Here is a 20,205-nt window from a genome sequence, read left to right on the forward strand (position 1 = left end):
TCTGGATGCTTATGGCCAAAAGGGGGCACTGTGGCACCAGATGCTTGTTGCTACTGTGTAAATGCCTTACAAGCAAACACTATTATTCAATGTTTTATTCTCATTTTTCAGCCCTTCTCATGGTTGTCATTGAAAGATAGGTCATCATTTAAGACCAAGGACAAGAAGTGTAGTATTGACCATACAATAATCTATGTGACTCTTCCCTGTGAAGGGAATAGATATGGGAACAGACCCTATTTTATGCTCTGCAGTTTTTTTTTTCTCCTAGATACAAACCCAGGGAAAGATTTTTATTGTTTGTCTAGCAATTTGCACTGGCTTTCTAACTGAAATAGCCAGGAAAGAAAGCAGAGTTCAAATGGCATTTAGATTATCAAATATGTTCTCTGATGGAAAGTCTGTTGGTGCTTTACAACAGCTTTATTATTTTTGAAATATTTCATTTATTCACTGATTTATTCATTCTACAAAGATAAAACACTTGCTGCCGAAACTCACAGTACACTGGGGGAGGCAAGCATGAAGAGGGAGAATTGTAACCATCGAAAATGCTCTGTGATAGTACAGTCTACGTGAGACTCTGCTCCAGAGGAGAAAAGGGCTAATGGTCTCTGAGTCCTAGGAAGGTGCCACAAAGGAGGCAACGCATGGGCTGAAACTGTTTGAGTAGAAAGGTGCTTGGGGAACAAGGAGGACATATGCATTTCAAAGGAATGGAGCAGCTCCAAACACAGTCTGGCACAGGCATACCTGGGATTTACCTAAATTCTCTTGGTAGTAAAAGCCATTGTTAACTACCAGTAGTTAAGAAGTGATTTATCTCTTGTAAATATCAGTGAATGGGTAGTTACTGAGTTCTTATGTTCTAACTATATGGACAATCTTTGTTTCCATTGTCTATATTAAGGGTCACTAAACTTTTCCTACAAAGGGCCAGATAGTTAATATGTTTGTTTGTTTGTTTATTTATTTTAGAGACAGAGTCACACTCCTTCACCCAGGCTGGAGTGCAGTGGCGCCATCATAGCTCACCGCAGTCTTGAACTCCTGGGCCCAAGGGATCCTCCCACCTCAGCCACCCAAGTAGCTAGGACTACAGGTGTGTGTCACCACACCTGGCTAACTTTTTAACATAGCGAGATGGGGTCTCGTTATGTTGTCAGGGCTGGTCTTGAACTCCTGGCCTCAAGCTATTCTTCTGCCTTGGCCTCCCAGGGATTACAGGCATGAACCACTGCACCAGGCTCAGATAATAAATGTTTTATGTTTTTGTGGGTCATATAGTTTTGATTGTCACTAACTCAAGCTTAATGTAACACAAAAGCAGCCATGAACAATATGCAAAAAAATGTGGGATGTGTTCTAATAAAATGTTATTTACGGACACCAAAATTTGAATTTCACATAATTTACATATAATATTACATATTAAATACTTAAAAAATTTTTCAATCATTTAAAAATGTAAAAAGTATGCTTAGCTCATAGGTTTTACAAAACAGGCAGCAGATCAATTTGGTCCATAGGCTGCAACTTGCCATCTCCTGGTCTATACTATCAGGAAGAGTTGTTTCTAAGCAGGGAAGAACATCTCAATGAGGACTTTCCTATTACATTTTGTCCTCATTAGAGGGCATGTTCAAAGTAGAGAATACCAGTAAAAACTCTCTCCCATATGTTACAGGGAGAAGGCAACAGGGTGACTTTGGTTGACGTTAGCACCTAAGCCTGGCACAGAAACATTCTGCATGTGCTCAAAGCCTTGCCATCGGAGAGGTAGCAGGCCCTGCGAGAAAAATAGACTTTTCTTCACATTCTAACGATCAGAAATCAATAGCACTTCAGGAGAGATACGGAACCATGATTAATAAGGCCTGGAAGTACCTTCCAAATAATGAAAAACCAAACCAGAACGAAATAAGGAAAAATAAACCAAATAAAACTCAAACCACTAAATCAAGGTTCAAGTGTTTAATTTAAAACATAGTCAGGTGTGGTAGATCATGCCTATAGTCCCAGTGACTCTGCAGGCCGAGGCAGGAGGATTGCTTGAGCCCAGGAGTTCAAGGCTGCAGTGGGCTATGATCGTGCCAATGCACTCCAGCCTGAGTGACAGAATAAGACCCCTGTTTCTAAAAAAAATAAAAATTAAAAATTAAAAAAGTAAGTGTGCCTTATATATCCCAATTATCCTCATATATGGTTAATATAAGTAATGAGAACACTGCCCACCTCAGTCATGCCTGATAAGCAATGAATAACTGTGTCTTCCATTACCCTGGGCTAATTTGAGATGGACCAGTACAGACTTTTTATTGCGTCTTCTCAGGCCCTTCAGGCCAACAATTGCATCCACACCATCTTTGAAGAAATGGGAAATGACTACACTAAAAGTGGATTTTTTCTCTTGAAGGAAGCAGCATCGCAAAGCCTGAAGTGCTCATTGTTTTACACAGTGGTGGGTTGGTCTCCTGGCACTTGCTGGGTGGCAGCGGTAGAGGTGTCAGCGTGTGGACAGCACCTGTCGTCCTGCTTGGTGACTTACATAGTTGATTCGGAAGTGTCTACAGGCCCAGTCGTCCTGCTCTTCCTCTGAGATCATCTCTACCGTGATGTCTCCATAAGCTATAGGTTCCTCCGTGAATGGCCAGTAATGGTCACATTTCACCTGGAGTGAGGATAACACAATCTTTTAAAACAAACAGGCTAGGGAAGGAATGAAGTCTGTGGTCACTTAGGGGACACAAAGGGACTTGCTTCTGAAGGACTGTACAGGACTGTTGTGAAGATGGAAAATAAAGCAAGTACAATAGATTCTGCTACACATTAAGCACGTTATCAGTGGTAGTGGCGAGGTAGTTTTGCTACGTAGGAACAGCCCCATTCGCTACGTACCCTCCTTTTCTCGTTACACTGAGTGAGCATAACAATGATGTGAGACTTTTGTTGTAGGACCATCTTCCAGAAGTCATTCCTGGTTTCAGGCAGTGGGCCCTGGGTGGCAATGTACTCCTGGGGTGAGTTGTAGCCCTGAAAGATAAGTGACAAAGTTATCACCTAACCAGCCACTGTCAACACCAAATCCTGTTCCACATCAATGGGAAAAAACTGAAAATTTACTGGTGATAAAACTGGCAAAGGATCACACAACTATAAAACATTTTCTCCTTTGTTCATCAAAGAGGCAATGAGAATAACTGATTATATAGGTCTGTGTGATTTTAAGCATAGTTCTCCAGAAGGCTATAAAAATCACATCCACACCTTTTTATGACAACAACCACTCTCTTTGTGGATATTTAAAAAGCACAGGTGCTCAGGTGGAGCCCTTTGAGTTTGTTTGCTGAAACTGAAATTTAAACACAAGAAAGATGATCTTTAGCCTTTCTGCTTTTCCATTCACTAGTCCTTTACAAAAAAATTGGAACATTACTAATCTATGGGTTCCCTCCCTTCTTTATTCTGAAATGAAATAATGGGAACTGCTCTTTAGAGTTTGAGCTGGGTGGGGAAAGTCTCCCTTTTTAACTGTTTGATACATACATATACCCCTGACAGTATCCCACGGGCTGGGCTAGCATTGGGATGCCTTTTTTTCTACTTACGGGAATGTAGTTGGCATTGATGTAGTCCGCACCTTCCTCTTCATTCATGGAGACTAATCTTACACGGCTAAAGTCATCTGTAAAGAACAAAGAGAAAAGAGAAGTTAAAAATCGGGATGGAAGAAGAATGATCTTGCCCCTGTCTATCCAATATCACGTCACATCAGTCAATGATAGAGTAGGTAGACAGTTTATTTCAGCTTGATATTTTGGCCATTCTTCAATCTCTTGTTTAAATAAGTACATAAATATCTTCTAACCACTATTTTCTCCCCACCAGCTCTCCTGCCCTTGAAAGAACTGTCTCCAGGGTGTCTGGGGGTTGTGCAGAATATTTACAGGAACTAAAATATCTGGGAGATTGTATGGAAAGCTATAACACGTAGCCTAAATACATGATTTCCATTTCACCTGGGGGCATCCACAGAATTCACTGTCTTTGGGAGACCTAGAGAAGATGCATGGGGGATTTTTGGTAAGTGGACATTGAAGGAGGGAATTAAATTCTTAACTGTGTACAGATGTGAAATGTTATTGTGATAAGACTACCTAATTTCATTAAGAAACCCTATCAAGGAAAGAGTTCTCTTTCTAGAGCTTTTTCAGCCTCCCACTTTCCCATTCTTGCCCAGCTGACCTAGAGTGTAGCAGAGAGGAAAGTTAAGTCTATACTGGAATGCATTTTAATTGTCCTGTAAGTACTTTATATTACTTTTCTCCCCTTGAATGTTGTTTTTATCTCAAAATGCTAAGCAACAACATAATTTGCCAGAAGTTAGAGAAGGCATTTTAACACATCGCACTTTCTATTTACCTCCCTCCAGTGTCAATGAATTGACTAGAAATATTTTATAGGAGCACAAATTATCTGATTCCTAATTTGGCTAAGACTCTTTGATCTTCATAGGGCCAAATGGTCAGCCTTTTCTGTTCAGATACAATTCATTTAAAAGCATACTAATTAAACCTTCCTCCATATAATAGGATCTAATGACATCAAATAGGAGTGAGATGAATGCAATCTCAGAGATGGCCTAGAGGTCCAGACCACAACTGGGTGTGGGCAGAGATTGGTGAAATCGACTGATCTACATTAACTGTCCTTCAACCTTTAAGAGACACGAGGAGGATCAGCACTATTGACCATCTTACATGGTAGGATGTTTGTGTAACGGTTTTTACATCGATTCAGTGGAAGATCTGCAGCAAAGTGTGGAATATCCAGTCCAATCAATTTCAACTCCTGCAAAAGACAGAGGATGGATTTGAGATTTCTGTGTGTGGTGTGGCTTGAATTACTGATGTCACAGACTTATTGTTCACATTGGATTATTCTTCATTCCCTGCATATATAGAATCATAACATGCTCTTTGCTATATAATGTTGCAGTAGTTTCCTTTGGGGTAGAGTGTGTTTCTCCACCCCACTGCTGTCAACTTGCTCTGGCCAATGAACTTGGGGAGAACTCAAGTCCAATCAGAAGCTTCGATGCACTTGCTAAGTTTGGTTTGCCCAATTTGTCTGCCCTCTGCCAAGAAAAAGACACGCCCAGTGAGGGTGCGTCTCCCAGAATGAGGAGACACATGGGCAGACCCGACTCTTGCCTACAGCCTAAAGCGAACTGCCCCAGAAGTCCCACAGACCTATGAGTGGAAAAAATAAATGTTGTAGGCCACCGAGATTTGGGGATTGTTTCTTATATGGCATTATTACAGTAATAGTTATAAAATACAACACATAAATACCTTGGATAGTGGTCATTTGGAGAAGTAAGAACTATTAATATGTGCATAACTCTCAGGGTGTGGAAGATTTGAAAACAGAAATGCTTTTCAGATTTTTGGAGGAATAGGGTAACTGAAATTTATGCAATTTGCATAAATACTTCCTATTCTATGAAGGAATGTAGGTCTCCTTTGCTTGTAGGCAATGAGCTTTAGAGAAAGACAAAAATGAGAGAATGAGGAGCAATGAGAAGGGAGCAATCTCCATGTTACAAAACATAGGGTTAACAGGCACTAAACATTTGGTAACAGATCTTCAAAAACAAAGATGAATTGGTAGCAGTTGGGAAAATCCTTCAACGAGAACAAGAACATCCAAATATCTACCTGCATGTATCAGTACTCTTATAAATCCCATTATCAGAAAGTGCACAGATAGGAAAATTTTATATAAACAAGCATCAGACTTCAAAAAATATATGTTATGGGGAAAGGGGGTTTCTAAGTTGCTATTCTATGTATCTTATAGGAAACAGGGGGGCTGTAGTTGGGTCACCTGTGTTCCTGGAGGCATCATTCACATTGTGGTCTACACGAATGAAGACCAGTGGAGTTGTGCAGTGCACAACCAGTGTAGCAGATCTAATTATATTCTTGTACAAACTTTAGAGACATATCAGTAAACAGCATTTAAAACTATCTATAAATTATCTATATAGTATGCATCTATACTCTATACTTATGTATCTATACTAACTACCTATACAGTATGCATCTTTCTGTAAGACTACTAAGTGAGGCAGTAGAGAAATCACCTGCTATACATTTTATTTACACTTATAGAATGGTATTATTGAGCCACAAGTTTTACTCTTCATAATTCCTTCCAATTATTACTTCAAGGAATCATAGGCTGGAGGAATATGTCTCTGGGAGAAGAATTTTAGAGAGTCTTTAAACACTTTTGGAAAGTGCCACTTTTTCAAAAGTGGCAAATGTTGGAGACATTTGATGATGTTCTGAGACATTGAATAGGGATCTCTTTTTCATGCCCTTTGTGTCTTGATTCAAGTGCTCTTTGCAAAACACATGCTTTAGTGATTAAGTTCTTGAGTCTTCTGCTACTTTCAAATAGAGGGTCCTTGGTGGCAACTTTCCCTTGTGCTTACTGGCATTGGGCTGCATGCCTGTAGTCAACACTCATGAACTGATTTAAATTGCCCAGATTTCTCTCTTTCTTTGATTCCTCATCACTTTTGGCTTCTCAAAACCACAAAATCTTAAGCTCTTTGGCCAGAGTTGAAGTCAGTCTCGTAGACAAACTATGTGAAGTATGATCCTCAACTCACAAAATTAGAATTTTTTCCATCTCAGACAAAACTCTTGCTTGACAAATGGGTTTAGGTGGAAGCTTGTCACTGTTGCTTTACAACTGAATGCTCCATTTTAAAGGGTTTTCGAAGGTTGACTGTACTGTTCTTGTAAGAAACAAAACTTATTTTTAGCAAATTTCAACTAAATCAATGTTAGATTAGTTCCTTTTGGCAGCTATAAGCTTATTTAAATGATGTTTCCATTGTTTAAAATATTTTGGAAATCTATCTCATTTAGAAAGTGCCTTTATAGATAATTTGCCAAAATATCTCACCTATTTTTGTGTACCAGTTATAAACTTTATGGTCTTGGAAAGGTAGTTCAACTCTTGTTAACATCAGTTTAATCATTTGTAAGATAAGGCTAATAATTTCTCCATTCCTCACTGGTTTTTAGTGACTATCAAATGGAATAACTCAATACTAATGCAGCATTATTGATGATGATTGTGAAATGCTTCTGCTATGAATCTTTGTTTTGCTTTGGCTGACTCCATAAATTCTTCCTCCTTTGCAATTTGTGCTAACAGACCAACAACTCTCCCCACAATTCCCCTTTGGGGACAGACTGATAAGCCACAGGAAAAGGTCTCAGATACAAAAGACACTGTGGAAACAGATTGAAGCTGAGAGTTGGAGCACATATGGAAGCTGACTAACTGATAGAACTTTAATTGTGTGTTGCCTCCCTGCTGTAAATGCCCTAAGTTGATAAAAGAGGTTTAATTGGCTGAACACTGTAAATGGAAATTGCCAAAGTTGGATTGCAGCAAAGCAGGAACTGCTTGTAAACACAAAATGCTCTGCAGTCTTTGTAATGTAGCCTGTCACAAAGTGGAAAATCAAATACTAAGTTTCCAGTTCAGTAGCTTTGCAGTTATTTTCTTTCCAACCATATGGAAATTCCATTGGCTTAAATCTTCATGAAGGCGAAGTATGGGGTGATGGCCTGAAACCAACATAAATCATTTTTGAATTTTCTTTTGTCAGTTTTGTTTCTAATTTATCATCTTTCTTCCTAGAGTACACAGTCATCTGTAGGGCATTGAATGGTGGTCCCTGAAAAGATATGCCCACATCCTAACTCCCAGAACCTGTGAATGTGAACTTATTTAGAAAAAGTCTTTGCAGATATAATTAAGTTAAGGATCATGAGATGAGATCACCCTGGAGAGGAGGAAGAGGCCATATAAAGTTGGAGGCAAAGAATAGAGTTATGCAGCTGCAAGCCAAGGAACCCCTGCAGCCATCAGAAGCCGAAAGAGACAAAGAAGGATTCTCCCCTCGAGCCTTCGGAGGGAGTGTGGCCCTGCTGACACCTAGATTCTAGACTTCTGGCCTCTACAACTGTGAGAATAAATTTCTGTGGTGGTAAGCCAACAAGATGGCGGTAATTTGTTATGGCAGCTCTAGGAACGAACACAGTCGCCCAAGCCCAATAGCAGTCTATGTTTTCTTGGCTGTGTTTGAAGCACACAAGTCTCAAAAAGCAAAGCACAAACATATGCATTCTATTAGTCTGTTTGGGCTACCACACCAAAATACCATAGAGTGGTGGCTTAAATAGCAGACATTTATTTTTCACAGCTCTGGAGGCTGGGAAATCCAAGATCAAGGTGCCAACAAAGTGGATTTCATTCTCAGGCTTCTTATCTTGGCTTCTAGGCAGCCACCGTCTCACTGTGTGCTCACATGACCTCTTCTTTGTGTGTGTTCTGGGAAAGAGAGAGAGCGCGGGCTCTCTGGTGCCTCTTCTTATATAGGCATTAATCCCATCATAAGGGTCCCACTCTCATAACCTCATCTACACTTATTACCTTCCAAAGGCCCCATCTCTAAATAATATCCCATTGGGCGGGCGGTTAGAACTTCAACATATGAATTTTGAGAGACACAAAAATTTAGCCCGTAGCTTGTACTATTATCTTCTGAGGAGAATATGAACCACATTCTGGTCTTAGAATTTGTAACAAGGTCAGCAGGTGATAGTTTGCTTTTGGTGTTTGCCTTGGGATAGGTTGGACATTAGAGTCAGATGAGTGCCACACCTACTTGTCCACGGGTGTGGAACAAGTGACAAGAAACACTGTGCCCATGGTGTTAACAGAAGAGGTTCGATCTATAGCAAGTAAAAGCTCCTACCAGATACCAAAGTACCAAAGATCATCTCTTGTGAACTGCATGGCAAGTAATATAGTTTTTTCACCTTCGCAGCCACATTTCTGAAAAAAGATGGTGAGGGCCCTCACTAGCATCCTGATTAAACACAAAGCACAGAAATTAGTCGCAGAATGAGCACTTTGTGGTATGTCTCCTGGGCTCTCCCATTTCAGCTCTGAAGTCTAGTTCTTCCAAACCTTTCTCACATTAGACACGAGAAATGCGGAACTGATTTTAATCGCTGGGTCCCAAATCTCCTTAAGAAAAGATGTATGTTTTCATCAGAAGGATAATCAATCTTTCTAGCAGATTCAAAATCAGATGCAGAGTAAAAAAATTTATTCAGGAAACACAAATTAGGAACTCATATAGCTTCATGTATGACTTATAGCTGTATTCATAATATATGTAAATCTAGACATTAGTTTGAATTTGCATAATGCTTGTAAATGTAATTTCTCAGTGTGAGTGTGATCTTTTAATGTCAGTATCAAAACGTATACAAGTACTAAGCATTAATATAAACAGAACAAATAAATGAATTAGCTAGACCCAGCTGATTCAAGCCATCTTAGTACCCTCTTGGGTTTCCATTAGAGCTGGGAACATTTTTTTTCCCTTAAGCTTCAATTAACTATTAACATATTTTAAGAAAACTTTAGGGCTTCCATGTGAAAGGTCTGACATACATGCTGAAATTAGGCATGAGAGCATAATGCTTCTTTGAAGGTCAGTAAGGAAACCCTGACATTGAACCTGAGGATGAGGGGGCAGGGTGGGGCTGGGGTTGGCAATACCTGGAGGCTGTCCAGTGAAGAAGGAAGTCAGACCATGGGCCACTGCTTGAGCAAATGTTAGTCCAAAACATATAGTCTAAGCCTGTGACTTAAAACAGACCCCTAGAGAGTAAGTTGTATTTATTTTCTTACTGGAACACTGGTGTCAGGACTTGGCACCAAATAAATTACATATATGACCGATAGTGTTCTAAGAATAAAGATATAGGGGAAAAAAGCCTCATAATAAATACAAATATTAAATGCTACTTTAAATCATGGTGTGATAGGTCATTTTACGTATCACCTAGGCACTATAGCCCAGTTGCTTGGTCAAACACCAGTCTAGCTGCTGCTGTGGAGGTCTTTTTTTTTTTTTTTTAAGAAGTGATTAACATGTAAATTGGCAGAGTGTGAGGAAAGCAAATTGTGCTACATAATGTGAGTGGTCCTCATCCAATCAGGTGAAGGCCTGAACAGAAAAGACAGGTCCCCCTGCCTTCAGACTCAGGACTGCAACCTCAGCTCTTCCCTGGGGCTTCACCCCGCTGGCCCGCCCTGCAGATTTGAGACTTGGCAGCCCCACAATTGCATAAGCCTTGAAATAAATCTCCCTCTACACATCCCATTGGTTCTATATACATATCCTGTTGCTTTCTCTGGAGAACCCTGACTAATACACACAGGTAATGAATCTTGGTTGTGTCCTCATTCCACATTCATCCAACATTTCTCCAGGGAACATTAATGGCCTGGGACAACTCTTTGTTCATCAGGACCATCCCACTCCTTGAAGGACATTTAACGTCTCTGTCCCTCTCCCATTAAATATGATTAGTACCGTCCTCCCAAGCCATTATAACAACCCACACATTCCCAAACCCCCTATAGGAGACTGACTGGTACTTGTCTAGTTGAGAACCATTGATCTAGTTCAACCTGCCCATTTCATAGATGAAGAAACTGAGGTGACGAGAAAACATGATTTTTTGCAATATTAACTAGTGGCAAAACAGAAGTGAGAATCCAGATTTTTAGATTCCTAATTTAGTACATCCCTAACTCCCTTAAAAATCATATGAAATAAGTCTAAATCTATTCATTTGTACAATGAATGTATAAAATCTCTTAACATGTTATGAATTGAACATTTAGCATATAAAATTTAGAACTCTGCTTTTTATATTTTTTGGCCCCTAAGGCTAGTATTCTAATCACCTGTTGTTCGGTTCTCCCAGCATCCTCTCTTTGTTGGGGAATAATGCTGTCTTTCTCAGGGTAGCTAATCTAGCCGCCCGCTTACATAAGTAAGAGCTTGTGTGATTCTGCCCTCCCTGGCTGCGGTTGGTTTGAATAGTCACCATGACCCGGACTAGTCAATCAAAATCCTTCCCTGTTAATATTCAAACTACAAACGAGAAAGCGTCAATAGTTCCCTTGGGAAACCGTGGAAACAAAAGGATGTGATACCCAAGGGTCATTGCTGGCCACATTCCCACTATGAAAAAGAGGTTGGTTTGCCGTGAAAGAAAGTGAGGCTAAGACAGAGAAAGAAGCAGAAATGAGAAATAAAAAGAGGGACCCTGCAGGCCTCTGGCCCAGGGTTCCAGTCATTCCTGAGACGGAGCTGCTCCCCTCCTCTCCTCGTGGTCTAGCTACTCAGCCCTTCCTTTCATTATACCAGACACCTTACGATCCTTTGAATAAGTCCCCTTACCCTTTGGTCTAAACTAGTTTGAGTTATGTTTTTTTCACTCACAACTAAAATAATCTTTTCTTTCACTAGAAAATGACTTAGGCAATTTTTTTATAATGATGCAATTCAAAAACACAGGAATAGCTACACTCAGGTTTGATGGCATAAACTGTGAATTTCCAGCAGATGTAATTATTCTAGCTGTACCACCAACGGCATAAAATCTTGACAGAATTAAGAGAAGATGTGGCTTTAATATGGTTGAAAAGTGTAGTTACACCATAATTTTTACCATCATTATCAGAATCATCATTTTTTTTTTCAGCGTTTTGGCTTATGTTTCATTATAAAATAATCTGCTTTCATTTTCCTCGATATAATTTTCTGAAATGTCATCCTCACCATTGATCTCCATCGAATTGCTGGTTTTTGAGACACAGCATTTGGGGTAGTGTCTGTCATTTCCTATGCACCTGCACGCACTGGATTAACTGAGCAGGCTCTGGGTGGAATGTCTCAGGACACAGGTGGTATTTTAAGGTCTTTGTATTTGGTAATGTATAAGATTCTCCTCACCCTCAAAAGTCCTGTGAGTATATCTGCACCAGGACTACTGCTGCTTTTTGCAGACTAAAGCTGTCCTTGGCCGATGAGAGGAAAGAACAAACAAATAAGAAGTATGAGAAGAAAGCAGCTGCCTTAACAGGAAAGAGCACTTAAAAGACTTTTTAAAAAAAAAACCAAAAAAATTAAAAAAAGCAACTTAACCTTCCCCTTTCCCCGAAACAACGAACAACGGAACCAAGGCGCAAAAAACCTGAAGGAAGGGAAAACAACCGGGGTAAGAACCGGAAAACAAGGGGGAAAAAAAAAGAAAGAAAAAGTAAAGGTCCCCACAACGCCGAAAACCCAAAACTCCCCAATTCCAAACAACCCCAAGCCGGGGCCTAAAAAAAAAAAGGGGGCAATCAAGAAAAAAACGGGGGGTGGCAAGTTTTTTCCTTTTCCGCAAAAAACAAGGGGAAACTTCCTTCCCCAAATTTTTGCAAAGAAAAAAAAAAAAAACCAAGAAAAAAAAATAAACAAAAAGCCAAGAAGCCCAAAACCCCAAAAAACCCCCCGCCAGGCTATTATGTGTCCGGGAAACATGGGGTCAGTTTCGTCCATCATCCACCCGCACTGTGGCCTAAGAAGCATGAGAAACACACTAAAAATCACCTGAAAGTGAAATTCTGTCTCAGTCCTCACGCCTCAGTTTGCTTTTCCCACACTGTACTCTCGATGTCTCTGGTTTTCAGTGATGGCTTCTCCTACACCCATGCTCACCTCACTTCCTGTTCCATCTGCTCTCTCCTCCCCTGTGTTGGTTCCGTCCGAGCCCTGGCTACTCACCAAGGCCTGACACCCCTTGCTTTGAACCAGCAGATGCAGCACCCTGAGGCCAGCGAACTATTCTGCTTGTCACACAATCACATCCCAAGAACCGCCAGTGAGCAGGGAAATGACCCCAACACAAACCCCAAATTCCCAAGCTCTATCCATTACGGAAGGTAGGAAATGCTTTCCCCAACTCACCTCAAATTGAAGAGAAAATTTATAGTCGGAGTCTTTGGCCATATCCTTAATGTAGGCATCAAAGTCATCCAGTTGAACCGGGCTTTGCCAAACACAAAGAAAGGTAAGTTTTAACAATCTTGTCGATAGGCATTATATCCTGCTTAGCATCGTACTTCGCAATTATCTTTTACTTCTCAAAGGTTAGCACTCACTTTTATTTTTGGTTCAAGTTACCAGCCCATACACAGATATCAAACTTCCTTGAGATAGGAGAAATCTCTGGAATTTCACCTGGCTTTCACTCTAGCAGTATAATATTATACATACGCACACTCATATACATACACTCATACGTGTTGTTTCCAGAAAACTCTGGCACATGGAAAAGAACAGAGGATTAGATCCCAAAGACCTGTTTGAGTTGTGGTTTTATGTGATCCTGGAGAATTACCTGACTCTTCAGAGAGTCCACATTCTCACCTGTAAAATACTGTAGCTATTCCTACCTCACAAGGCTCACATGCAGTATATAAAGAACCCTGTGAGTTCAAACAGCTTTACAAGTCTAAGGAACTGTGCTGCTCACTACAGTCTCCCCAGAGCGGGGTCAGTGGGAAGAAGTGCTTGTCCAGAAAGCTCCTGGGGTCTCACTGGAGAGAGCCGTATTTAGAGGCCAGCACATCTAGAAAAGCATCAAAATGGCTCTGAGATACAATCAAGTAACATATCCAAGCTTATGTTTCTGCCTCTGTAGCAGAAGTTCTCACCTTTTTGGGAGAGGGAGGGTGAATAAGAATTAAGCTTTATTTCCTGCAATTTTCTGCTTACCCTCTGCTTATCTCTTCTACAGCCTACCTACACCCCCTGCTTCCTGGGGCTGCTCTCTGTGTCTGCAGGGGGCCAGACTCTGTTGTCTAACCCACGCCTTTCTACCTTGCCAGGAGCCATAGACTTGACCCTTCCCTTAGTCTTGTGGTATGTGATTCAGCTTATATCATCTATCTAGGTGCGGTCTTATGTCCTATTAGCAAACACATAGTATTTAATAGATATTCGTTTAAAGTTCCTGGTTAGCTAATCTGATAGGTTCGTGCATGCTAAGATTTTAGTAGATTTTAATGGGCATCATACCTCCCAGATAATACATTTAAACTCTAAGGATTTTACTTGATAATAATAACAATAATGACTCATTCATAAAACACATTACAGTTCCTGCATATTCACATATGTTATTACGCTTGGTTGACCCCTGAGATAGACATAAATGACATTAGCCCCATGCTCCAGATGAGAGAGCCACGGTGGAGAATTAAGTGAGTAATCCAACATCACGCAGCTACTAAGTGGTAAAACTGTAACTAGAACTCAGGGAGCTCAAAGCTTTTCCCACTTTAAGCTTATACCCTTTCACAAAAGAATTACCAAAGGTGGGGCTCCTGTCCTGGAGTGAACCCCATTAGAACTGCACTCTCAGGCTAGGGATGAGCGGCTCACACCTGTAATCCTAGCACGTTGGGAGGTGAAGGAAAGAGGATTGCTTGAGGTAATCCTCAAGGACTTCAAGATCAGTCTGAGCAAGAGTGAGACCCCTTCTCTACAAAAAACAGAAAAATTAGCCGGGCATGGTGGCGCACATCTGCTGTCCCAGCTACTTGGGAGGCTGAGACAGGAGGATCACTGGAGCCCAGGAGTCTGAGGTTGCAGTGAGCTATGATGATGCCACTATTTTCTAGCCCTAGTGGCAGAGCAAGACCCTGTCTCAAAATACAAACAAATAAACAAAAAACCACTGCACGCTCTGGCTGCAGACTTTGAGCAGTGTATGAACCTTAGTGTTGAACTTAACAACTCTAGTTTTCATCTTGTTACAGGAAAATGGGAGGCAAATTGGGAAAATATTTATGGGTTAGAAAAAGCAAAAGCAAGAAGCAGAGGGAAAAGAGAGACAAAGGAAGAGCCAGGAAATAGAAGAATGAGAAGAAGGACAATGAGAAGGAGGGGATGACAGGGAGGAGAGCAAGAAAGCTGGGAGGGAGAGAGATCAGCAGGATGAGACCTAGAGCGAGAGGGGGAAGGAGAAGTGGAGGACAAGAGTGACAGCATGAGGAAGACAGTGGCGCTAGGAGTGGGTAGCTGGGGACGTGGTGGTGGGGCATGTGGAGTGGTGAAGAGCAGGCAAAGAGAAAAGTGAGGGGAAATCCTCTCAAAAATTGGGTTCTAGAGAAGGAGGGAAAATTCAATGAGAAGAGGGAAGGAGGAAGCTGGTTTGATGTGAAGTTTTTTGGTTTATGGGTAGGTTCTACCAATTACTAAACTCTACAGAATCTTTTGTCCCTTTCTTACTTCTCCTTCTCATCTTTGCCTGGGTCTTGGAAGGAGCAAGCACTGATAGAGTCTCTCCTTTCTGTCCCGACACCCTGCTCTCTCGGTGCTCCGGTCTATGCCTCTCTAGCTCACTTACCAACCCAACCAATAGTTTTGGGTAACAAAGTTTTTCTGTTTCTGTCAAATCATCTCTTTCAGGTGACAGGACCTGGCCTCTATTTAGTCTCGTCTTGCCTCCCTTACATCAGTTGGTGTATGCAAGTGGGGTGCATACTCATTCAAAATCGACTTTGGAAAAATTATTCTGGATTCACGGGTGCCTTAAAATTATATGCTGCTCAAAGCTAACTGGAAATATTTTTTACATCGACTTTTCTTTTGGATTTTGTCATGGCTTATTCATGATTTTTTCCATTAGTATGGATGTCATAGACCTGGCTGGACACCATAATTGCTTCCTTGGACTAATTCACTAATGTTATATCTTGGGCAAGTATGAAGAACAAACCCTATTTATAGGAATGTTCCACTCTTCATATGCAGAGTTTTAACTATGAAAAGGTCTGGGCGTGATAATCTAATAGGCTTTTGAAATCGACTGATAGTTAATTTTTATCCAATAGAATCATAATTCTTCTGACTTAACAGTTCAGTAGACAAGTAAAGCCGTAGGCTAGCCACAGTAACTATCTTTTCTATTTATTATAAATGTTTCCCGAGATAGCATTATCAAAGTATTTATTATAAGATCAAATAGAGTAAATGCCTTTCCTTGCAATAAACACAGAATTTTGAAATACTAAAGGGTTTTTGAAACCCTTTGATGTGTCTAAATATTAGATTTTCATACACTGTATTTAGAATACCACACTTCCTCCTGCAAGACTTTCAGAACTCCTGACAGCCCATTCTTTCTCAGATTTCATATGGGAAGAATTATCCTTACTCTTGAAATGGTTTCTGTGATATATGTGTAAATGCACCAACACGCATGTGCTTAGCTGTCATAACATACATCTGCCTCTTTCTTAAGCATCCCTTCTATTTGAAGAGAAGCAGTCTTTTTGATTTGGAAAGTTAAGATCATTATGACAAACATCTTTTAAAACGAAATAGTAAGAAAAACTTACTTTGTCAGTTTCCTCTTCTTTAAACCATTTTTACTCCTGAGAATTAAGAAAAAAAAAAAAACCACAAATTTATCTGGGCAAAAAAATTGATTAACATAATAATTAAACTAGAAGAACTTTAAATAATTACATCAGGCACCTCAATTTTATTTAATTTTCATTAAACATACCTCAGGTTTATTTAATTACTTTTCCTTAAATGAGAAGATAATGTTAATAATTTCAGATTCATTTTTTAAAAACTCTATTAGATTGCAGGAACATACTTGCACCTTATATTTCACACTTGCTACAAACCAAGTTCTAGAAATGCAATGTCTAGCTACCGGTGATTAACTTGCTAAGGCAGTTTGTAAATATATAGAAGTATCTGTCTACCATCTGAAAACTCCAGGTTCTACAAGCAGGAAGGAAGAACTGGGGAATAAAAGGGAGAATGATGAGAGGATAGAATGTTGGCTTCTTAAAGGCTAAAATAAACTTTTCTAACACTTTCTCTGGGGATGTACATTTGTGCTATCAATGTGGACATATATCTTATATAATTCTACTATGGCATTGTTCTTATTCGATTCTGAGTTACTTTTTAAGCTATCTGAAGAACTGGACCTGTTACATGCTTGTTTTTAATTTATTTCTAGTCTGTAAGCTCAAGCACAGGAAATGCTAATGAATGTTTCGGTTGATCACGTTTCTTTACGGGGTCTTTAGGGTAATGGTTTTCATCTAGCAAGTAAGATGATAACTCACCTAACTTAGCTAATGCTAAGATGGTATCTGTTGAAGCACTTTGTTATTATATTAGTACTGTCTCATATAAATGATGAATATTGAAACATGACTGAGCATGTGAGATGATACTAACCATTTTTATAAGTAATTTTCCAAGATCTTTACATATTTTTGATGAAAGCACCCACGTTTTCAGAAAATAAACAGTCTATATAGTAAATAACCAGTTGTGAAATTAGAATTTTCATGTACCAAAATATTTATTTATATTCATTTATATTTAAAATTAGGAATATATAATTATATACCTCCACTCCTTGAAAGCTTTTAGCACAATGAAGCACTATATTTTCTGTGCCCTTAGGACACTTCGCAAATGGAGTATTTCTCATGCTGTGTGACCGTTGGTTGCATATCCGTCCCTGGCTAGACGTGACAGTGCTAGACTATCACTAACCCCCAGGGCTGAGCGCAGTTAATGAAACACATAGTGGGTGGGCAGTAAATGCTTATTTAATTGAGTTGGAACTAAACGTCTTTGCCATGTTACCTCACAATTTCAGTTAGTGATTCATTTAAGAATTCGATACTGGACTTGGGCTTGGGAAATCCTGCTGGGGAAATGAGACTTGTGGACGGGACTGTAATGCAGGTCAGGACACGAAGGGAAACGTCCACAAAGGCGAGCGGCGTTGGTGGTTTTCAGGTACTTTTTATTTCTTCCTGCTTCGAAGGGAGGACAATCCATTCAATAGTTCTCGTCTTATTTTTTTTCTCCCTCATCCTCTTTGTCTTCCATGCTTGGAATTTAGAGGGAATAAACATTGCAGCTTTTACCCTGCCTCTTTCTCATCCCCTCAGAAACATACTGTCAGGGTGGACATAGCTGTTTCATGTAGGCCTTTGGGAACCTAAAGAAATATCTATCTATCATTTTCTCTTCAGCTCCTGCGATGGGAATTTAGTCAGCTTTAGGGATCCCACGTTCACTCCGTGTGGTGAGAGCCAAGTACTTCAGTGCTTTAGAAAAGGAGGATGTCAGCAGAGACAGCTCGCAGCTCTGGCTAAGCCAGGAGGCTGCCAACACAAAAAATGCTTTCCCATCCAAACAGACTTTAAGGGAAATGAGGAAGAAACAAACGTATCTGAGAGGGTGACACTGAATAAATTCAGTGCTGAAATATTAAGCTGCTACTACTCAACAGCTGTGTAGAAACCTGATTCATGGCGGAGAGATACATTTTTTTTTTCTTTCCGTCTCATTCGTTAAGGAATGAACTTTCAATACAATGGTAAGATTCTGCCGTGTGTTTTGCACAACGTATTGTCACACACCGACTGCGGTAAGTGTGTGTCTTCGTGATTTGTGTGCAACGTTCACTGTTCCGTTGAGATTCTGCTGACCCCGAGGAGTTCCTGTATCCTGAGAACGTGGAACGTGACATGAGTGAATTATCAGACTCCACTGCAACATGGATAGAATTTTCCTACATTTTTAATTGCTGTGCTAATTCTAAGACTAAAACCAGGGGAAAGTTCATTTAAGTTAAGGCTTCGCTAGCAATTTTCACTTCAGCACATTACGGAAAGAGCTGGTGTGTGCGCATGTTTCAGTGAACATTTTGGGTGATGCGAGGGTATCGTCTTTTCATTGCAAAAGATTTTCCAAATAACCAATAAATAATACTCATCAGATATACAGTATATATGCATACGGGATGATGTACTTCCTTTAAGCTTTTTTCTTTTTCACTTATATTAGCTAAGGTTGAAAATCCTAATGACTTCAAGAAGTTAGGATGCATTCTTCATAAGTTCTTCATGGCTGTGACAGTCTTGGAAAGCCAGCCACACTGGATTCAATCCAAAGAAGAACATGAGGCAATGGCAAAGATGAGATTTATAACAATTAAAACGAAACAAAACAACTCTAATAGCTCTCCATTCCATAACTGCTGCTTTCTCTTTGCCAAGCTAAACAGAAACATCCCCAAATCTTAAAAAGGTCTGTAAGGTTATATCATTCTTCAAATAGAACACACAATAACCATGAGTAAAGCTGAGCATTTCAAGCACATGTTGCTTCATGCTTAAAATGCCAACTGTTTAGAACAGGCAGATGAATACCTGAGAACAACATGAGAATGATTATGGTAGGAAAAAAAAAGTTAACAACGCTGAGTCTAGATAGAGCTGGTTCAAGTAGGATGATTTCTTTCCACAGGAAACACATTCTGAGATCATTAAAGTCAGAAGTCCTTGCAGAACACAATCCTGACACTAACCTAACTGGGCTCTGGTGCTCCACACTCATTCTGCTACCACCCTGGGAAAAGATTCGAGCAACACTATGGGAGAGAGAAAGAGCCTCTGATTTCCACACAAACCACGAGCAGCGTCAGGAGGGTTTTAGAAAATGAACAGGAGCGTATCTTTCCCAGAAATCAACAGTTTAGAGAGAAGTTGGGCAGTGTGTTAGGAAATGCGTGTGTTGGGGGAGGATGGCCGTTATTTGTGGTAGGTGAAATAGGAAGACAACACATCTGAAGGAGGATTAAAAATGACTGTTTAGCAAATGAAAGCAGGAGAAAATATCCACGTTATTAGATGAGGCAAACAGTCGGGAATGTGAGTGGGTGTGTGAGTACGAGCTGTTCTTGACTGAGCAGGGGGGCCATGAATTTGACTTTTGTATCTGGCACTGCACAAGCCCAGGGCTGAGAAGGCAGTTTATATCCAGTGTGTTTTCACTGGTTGAGATGTGTGAAATTTACTGAAAGTGGCAGAAAGCATGGGGACCTGTGCTTTGCCTTCTCTTCTCACCTGCAGAGAACAGTTTACTGTCTCATGACGATTCTTCTAAAAATCTCTGAAGGGGTTTTTCCCCCTAACCTGGGCCTCGTGCTATTTGATCAGTACTGTAAGTAGGAGACCTTGAAGGGGTTGTCAAAATTAGAAGATACGTTCATCAGTGGGACCTATTACGAAAGACGTGCAAATAAGCACAGGCCTACCTGATAGAAGCTTAAAATTGAACTGTGGCAAATAAGAAAGTCTGCGAGAATTAAGCAGGGAAAGGAATGTAACATTATTATATATATCCTTCTTTCATTTTAATTG

General features: G+C 40.2%; 1 protein-coding gene across 1 annotated transcript in view; it reads right to left on the reverse strand.

Annotated features, from left to right (window-relative positions):
- Positions 1-20,205, reverse strand: part of PTPRO (protein tyrosine phosphatase, receptor type, O) — a 271,543-nt gene that overhangs the window by 9,188 nt on the left and 242,150 nt on the right. The window contains 6 exon segments of the mRNA XM_012662778.1: positions 2,549-2,671; positions 2,899-3,033; positions 3,609-3,685; positions 4,761-4,851; positions 12,914-12,995; positions 16,354-16,389. Coding sequence (XP_012518232.1) covers positions 2,549-2,671; positions 2,899-3,033; positions 3,609-3,685; positions 4,761-4,851; positions 12,914-12,995; positions 16,354-16,389 — 544 coding nt within the window.

This window comes from Propithecus coquereli, unplaced genomic scaffold (assembly GCF_000956105.1).
Source record: "Propithecus coquereli isolate 6110/MARCELLA unplaced genomic scaffold, Pcoq_1.0 Scaffold78, whole genome shotgun sequence".
NCBI lineage: Eukaryota > Metazoa > Chordata > Mammalia > Primates > Indriidae > Propithecus > Propithecus coquereli.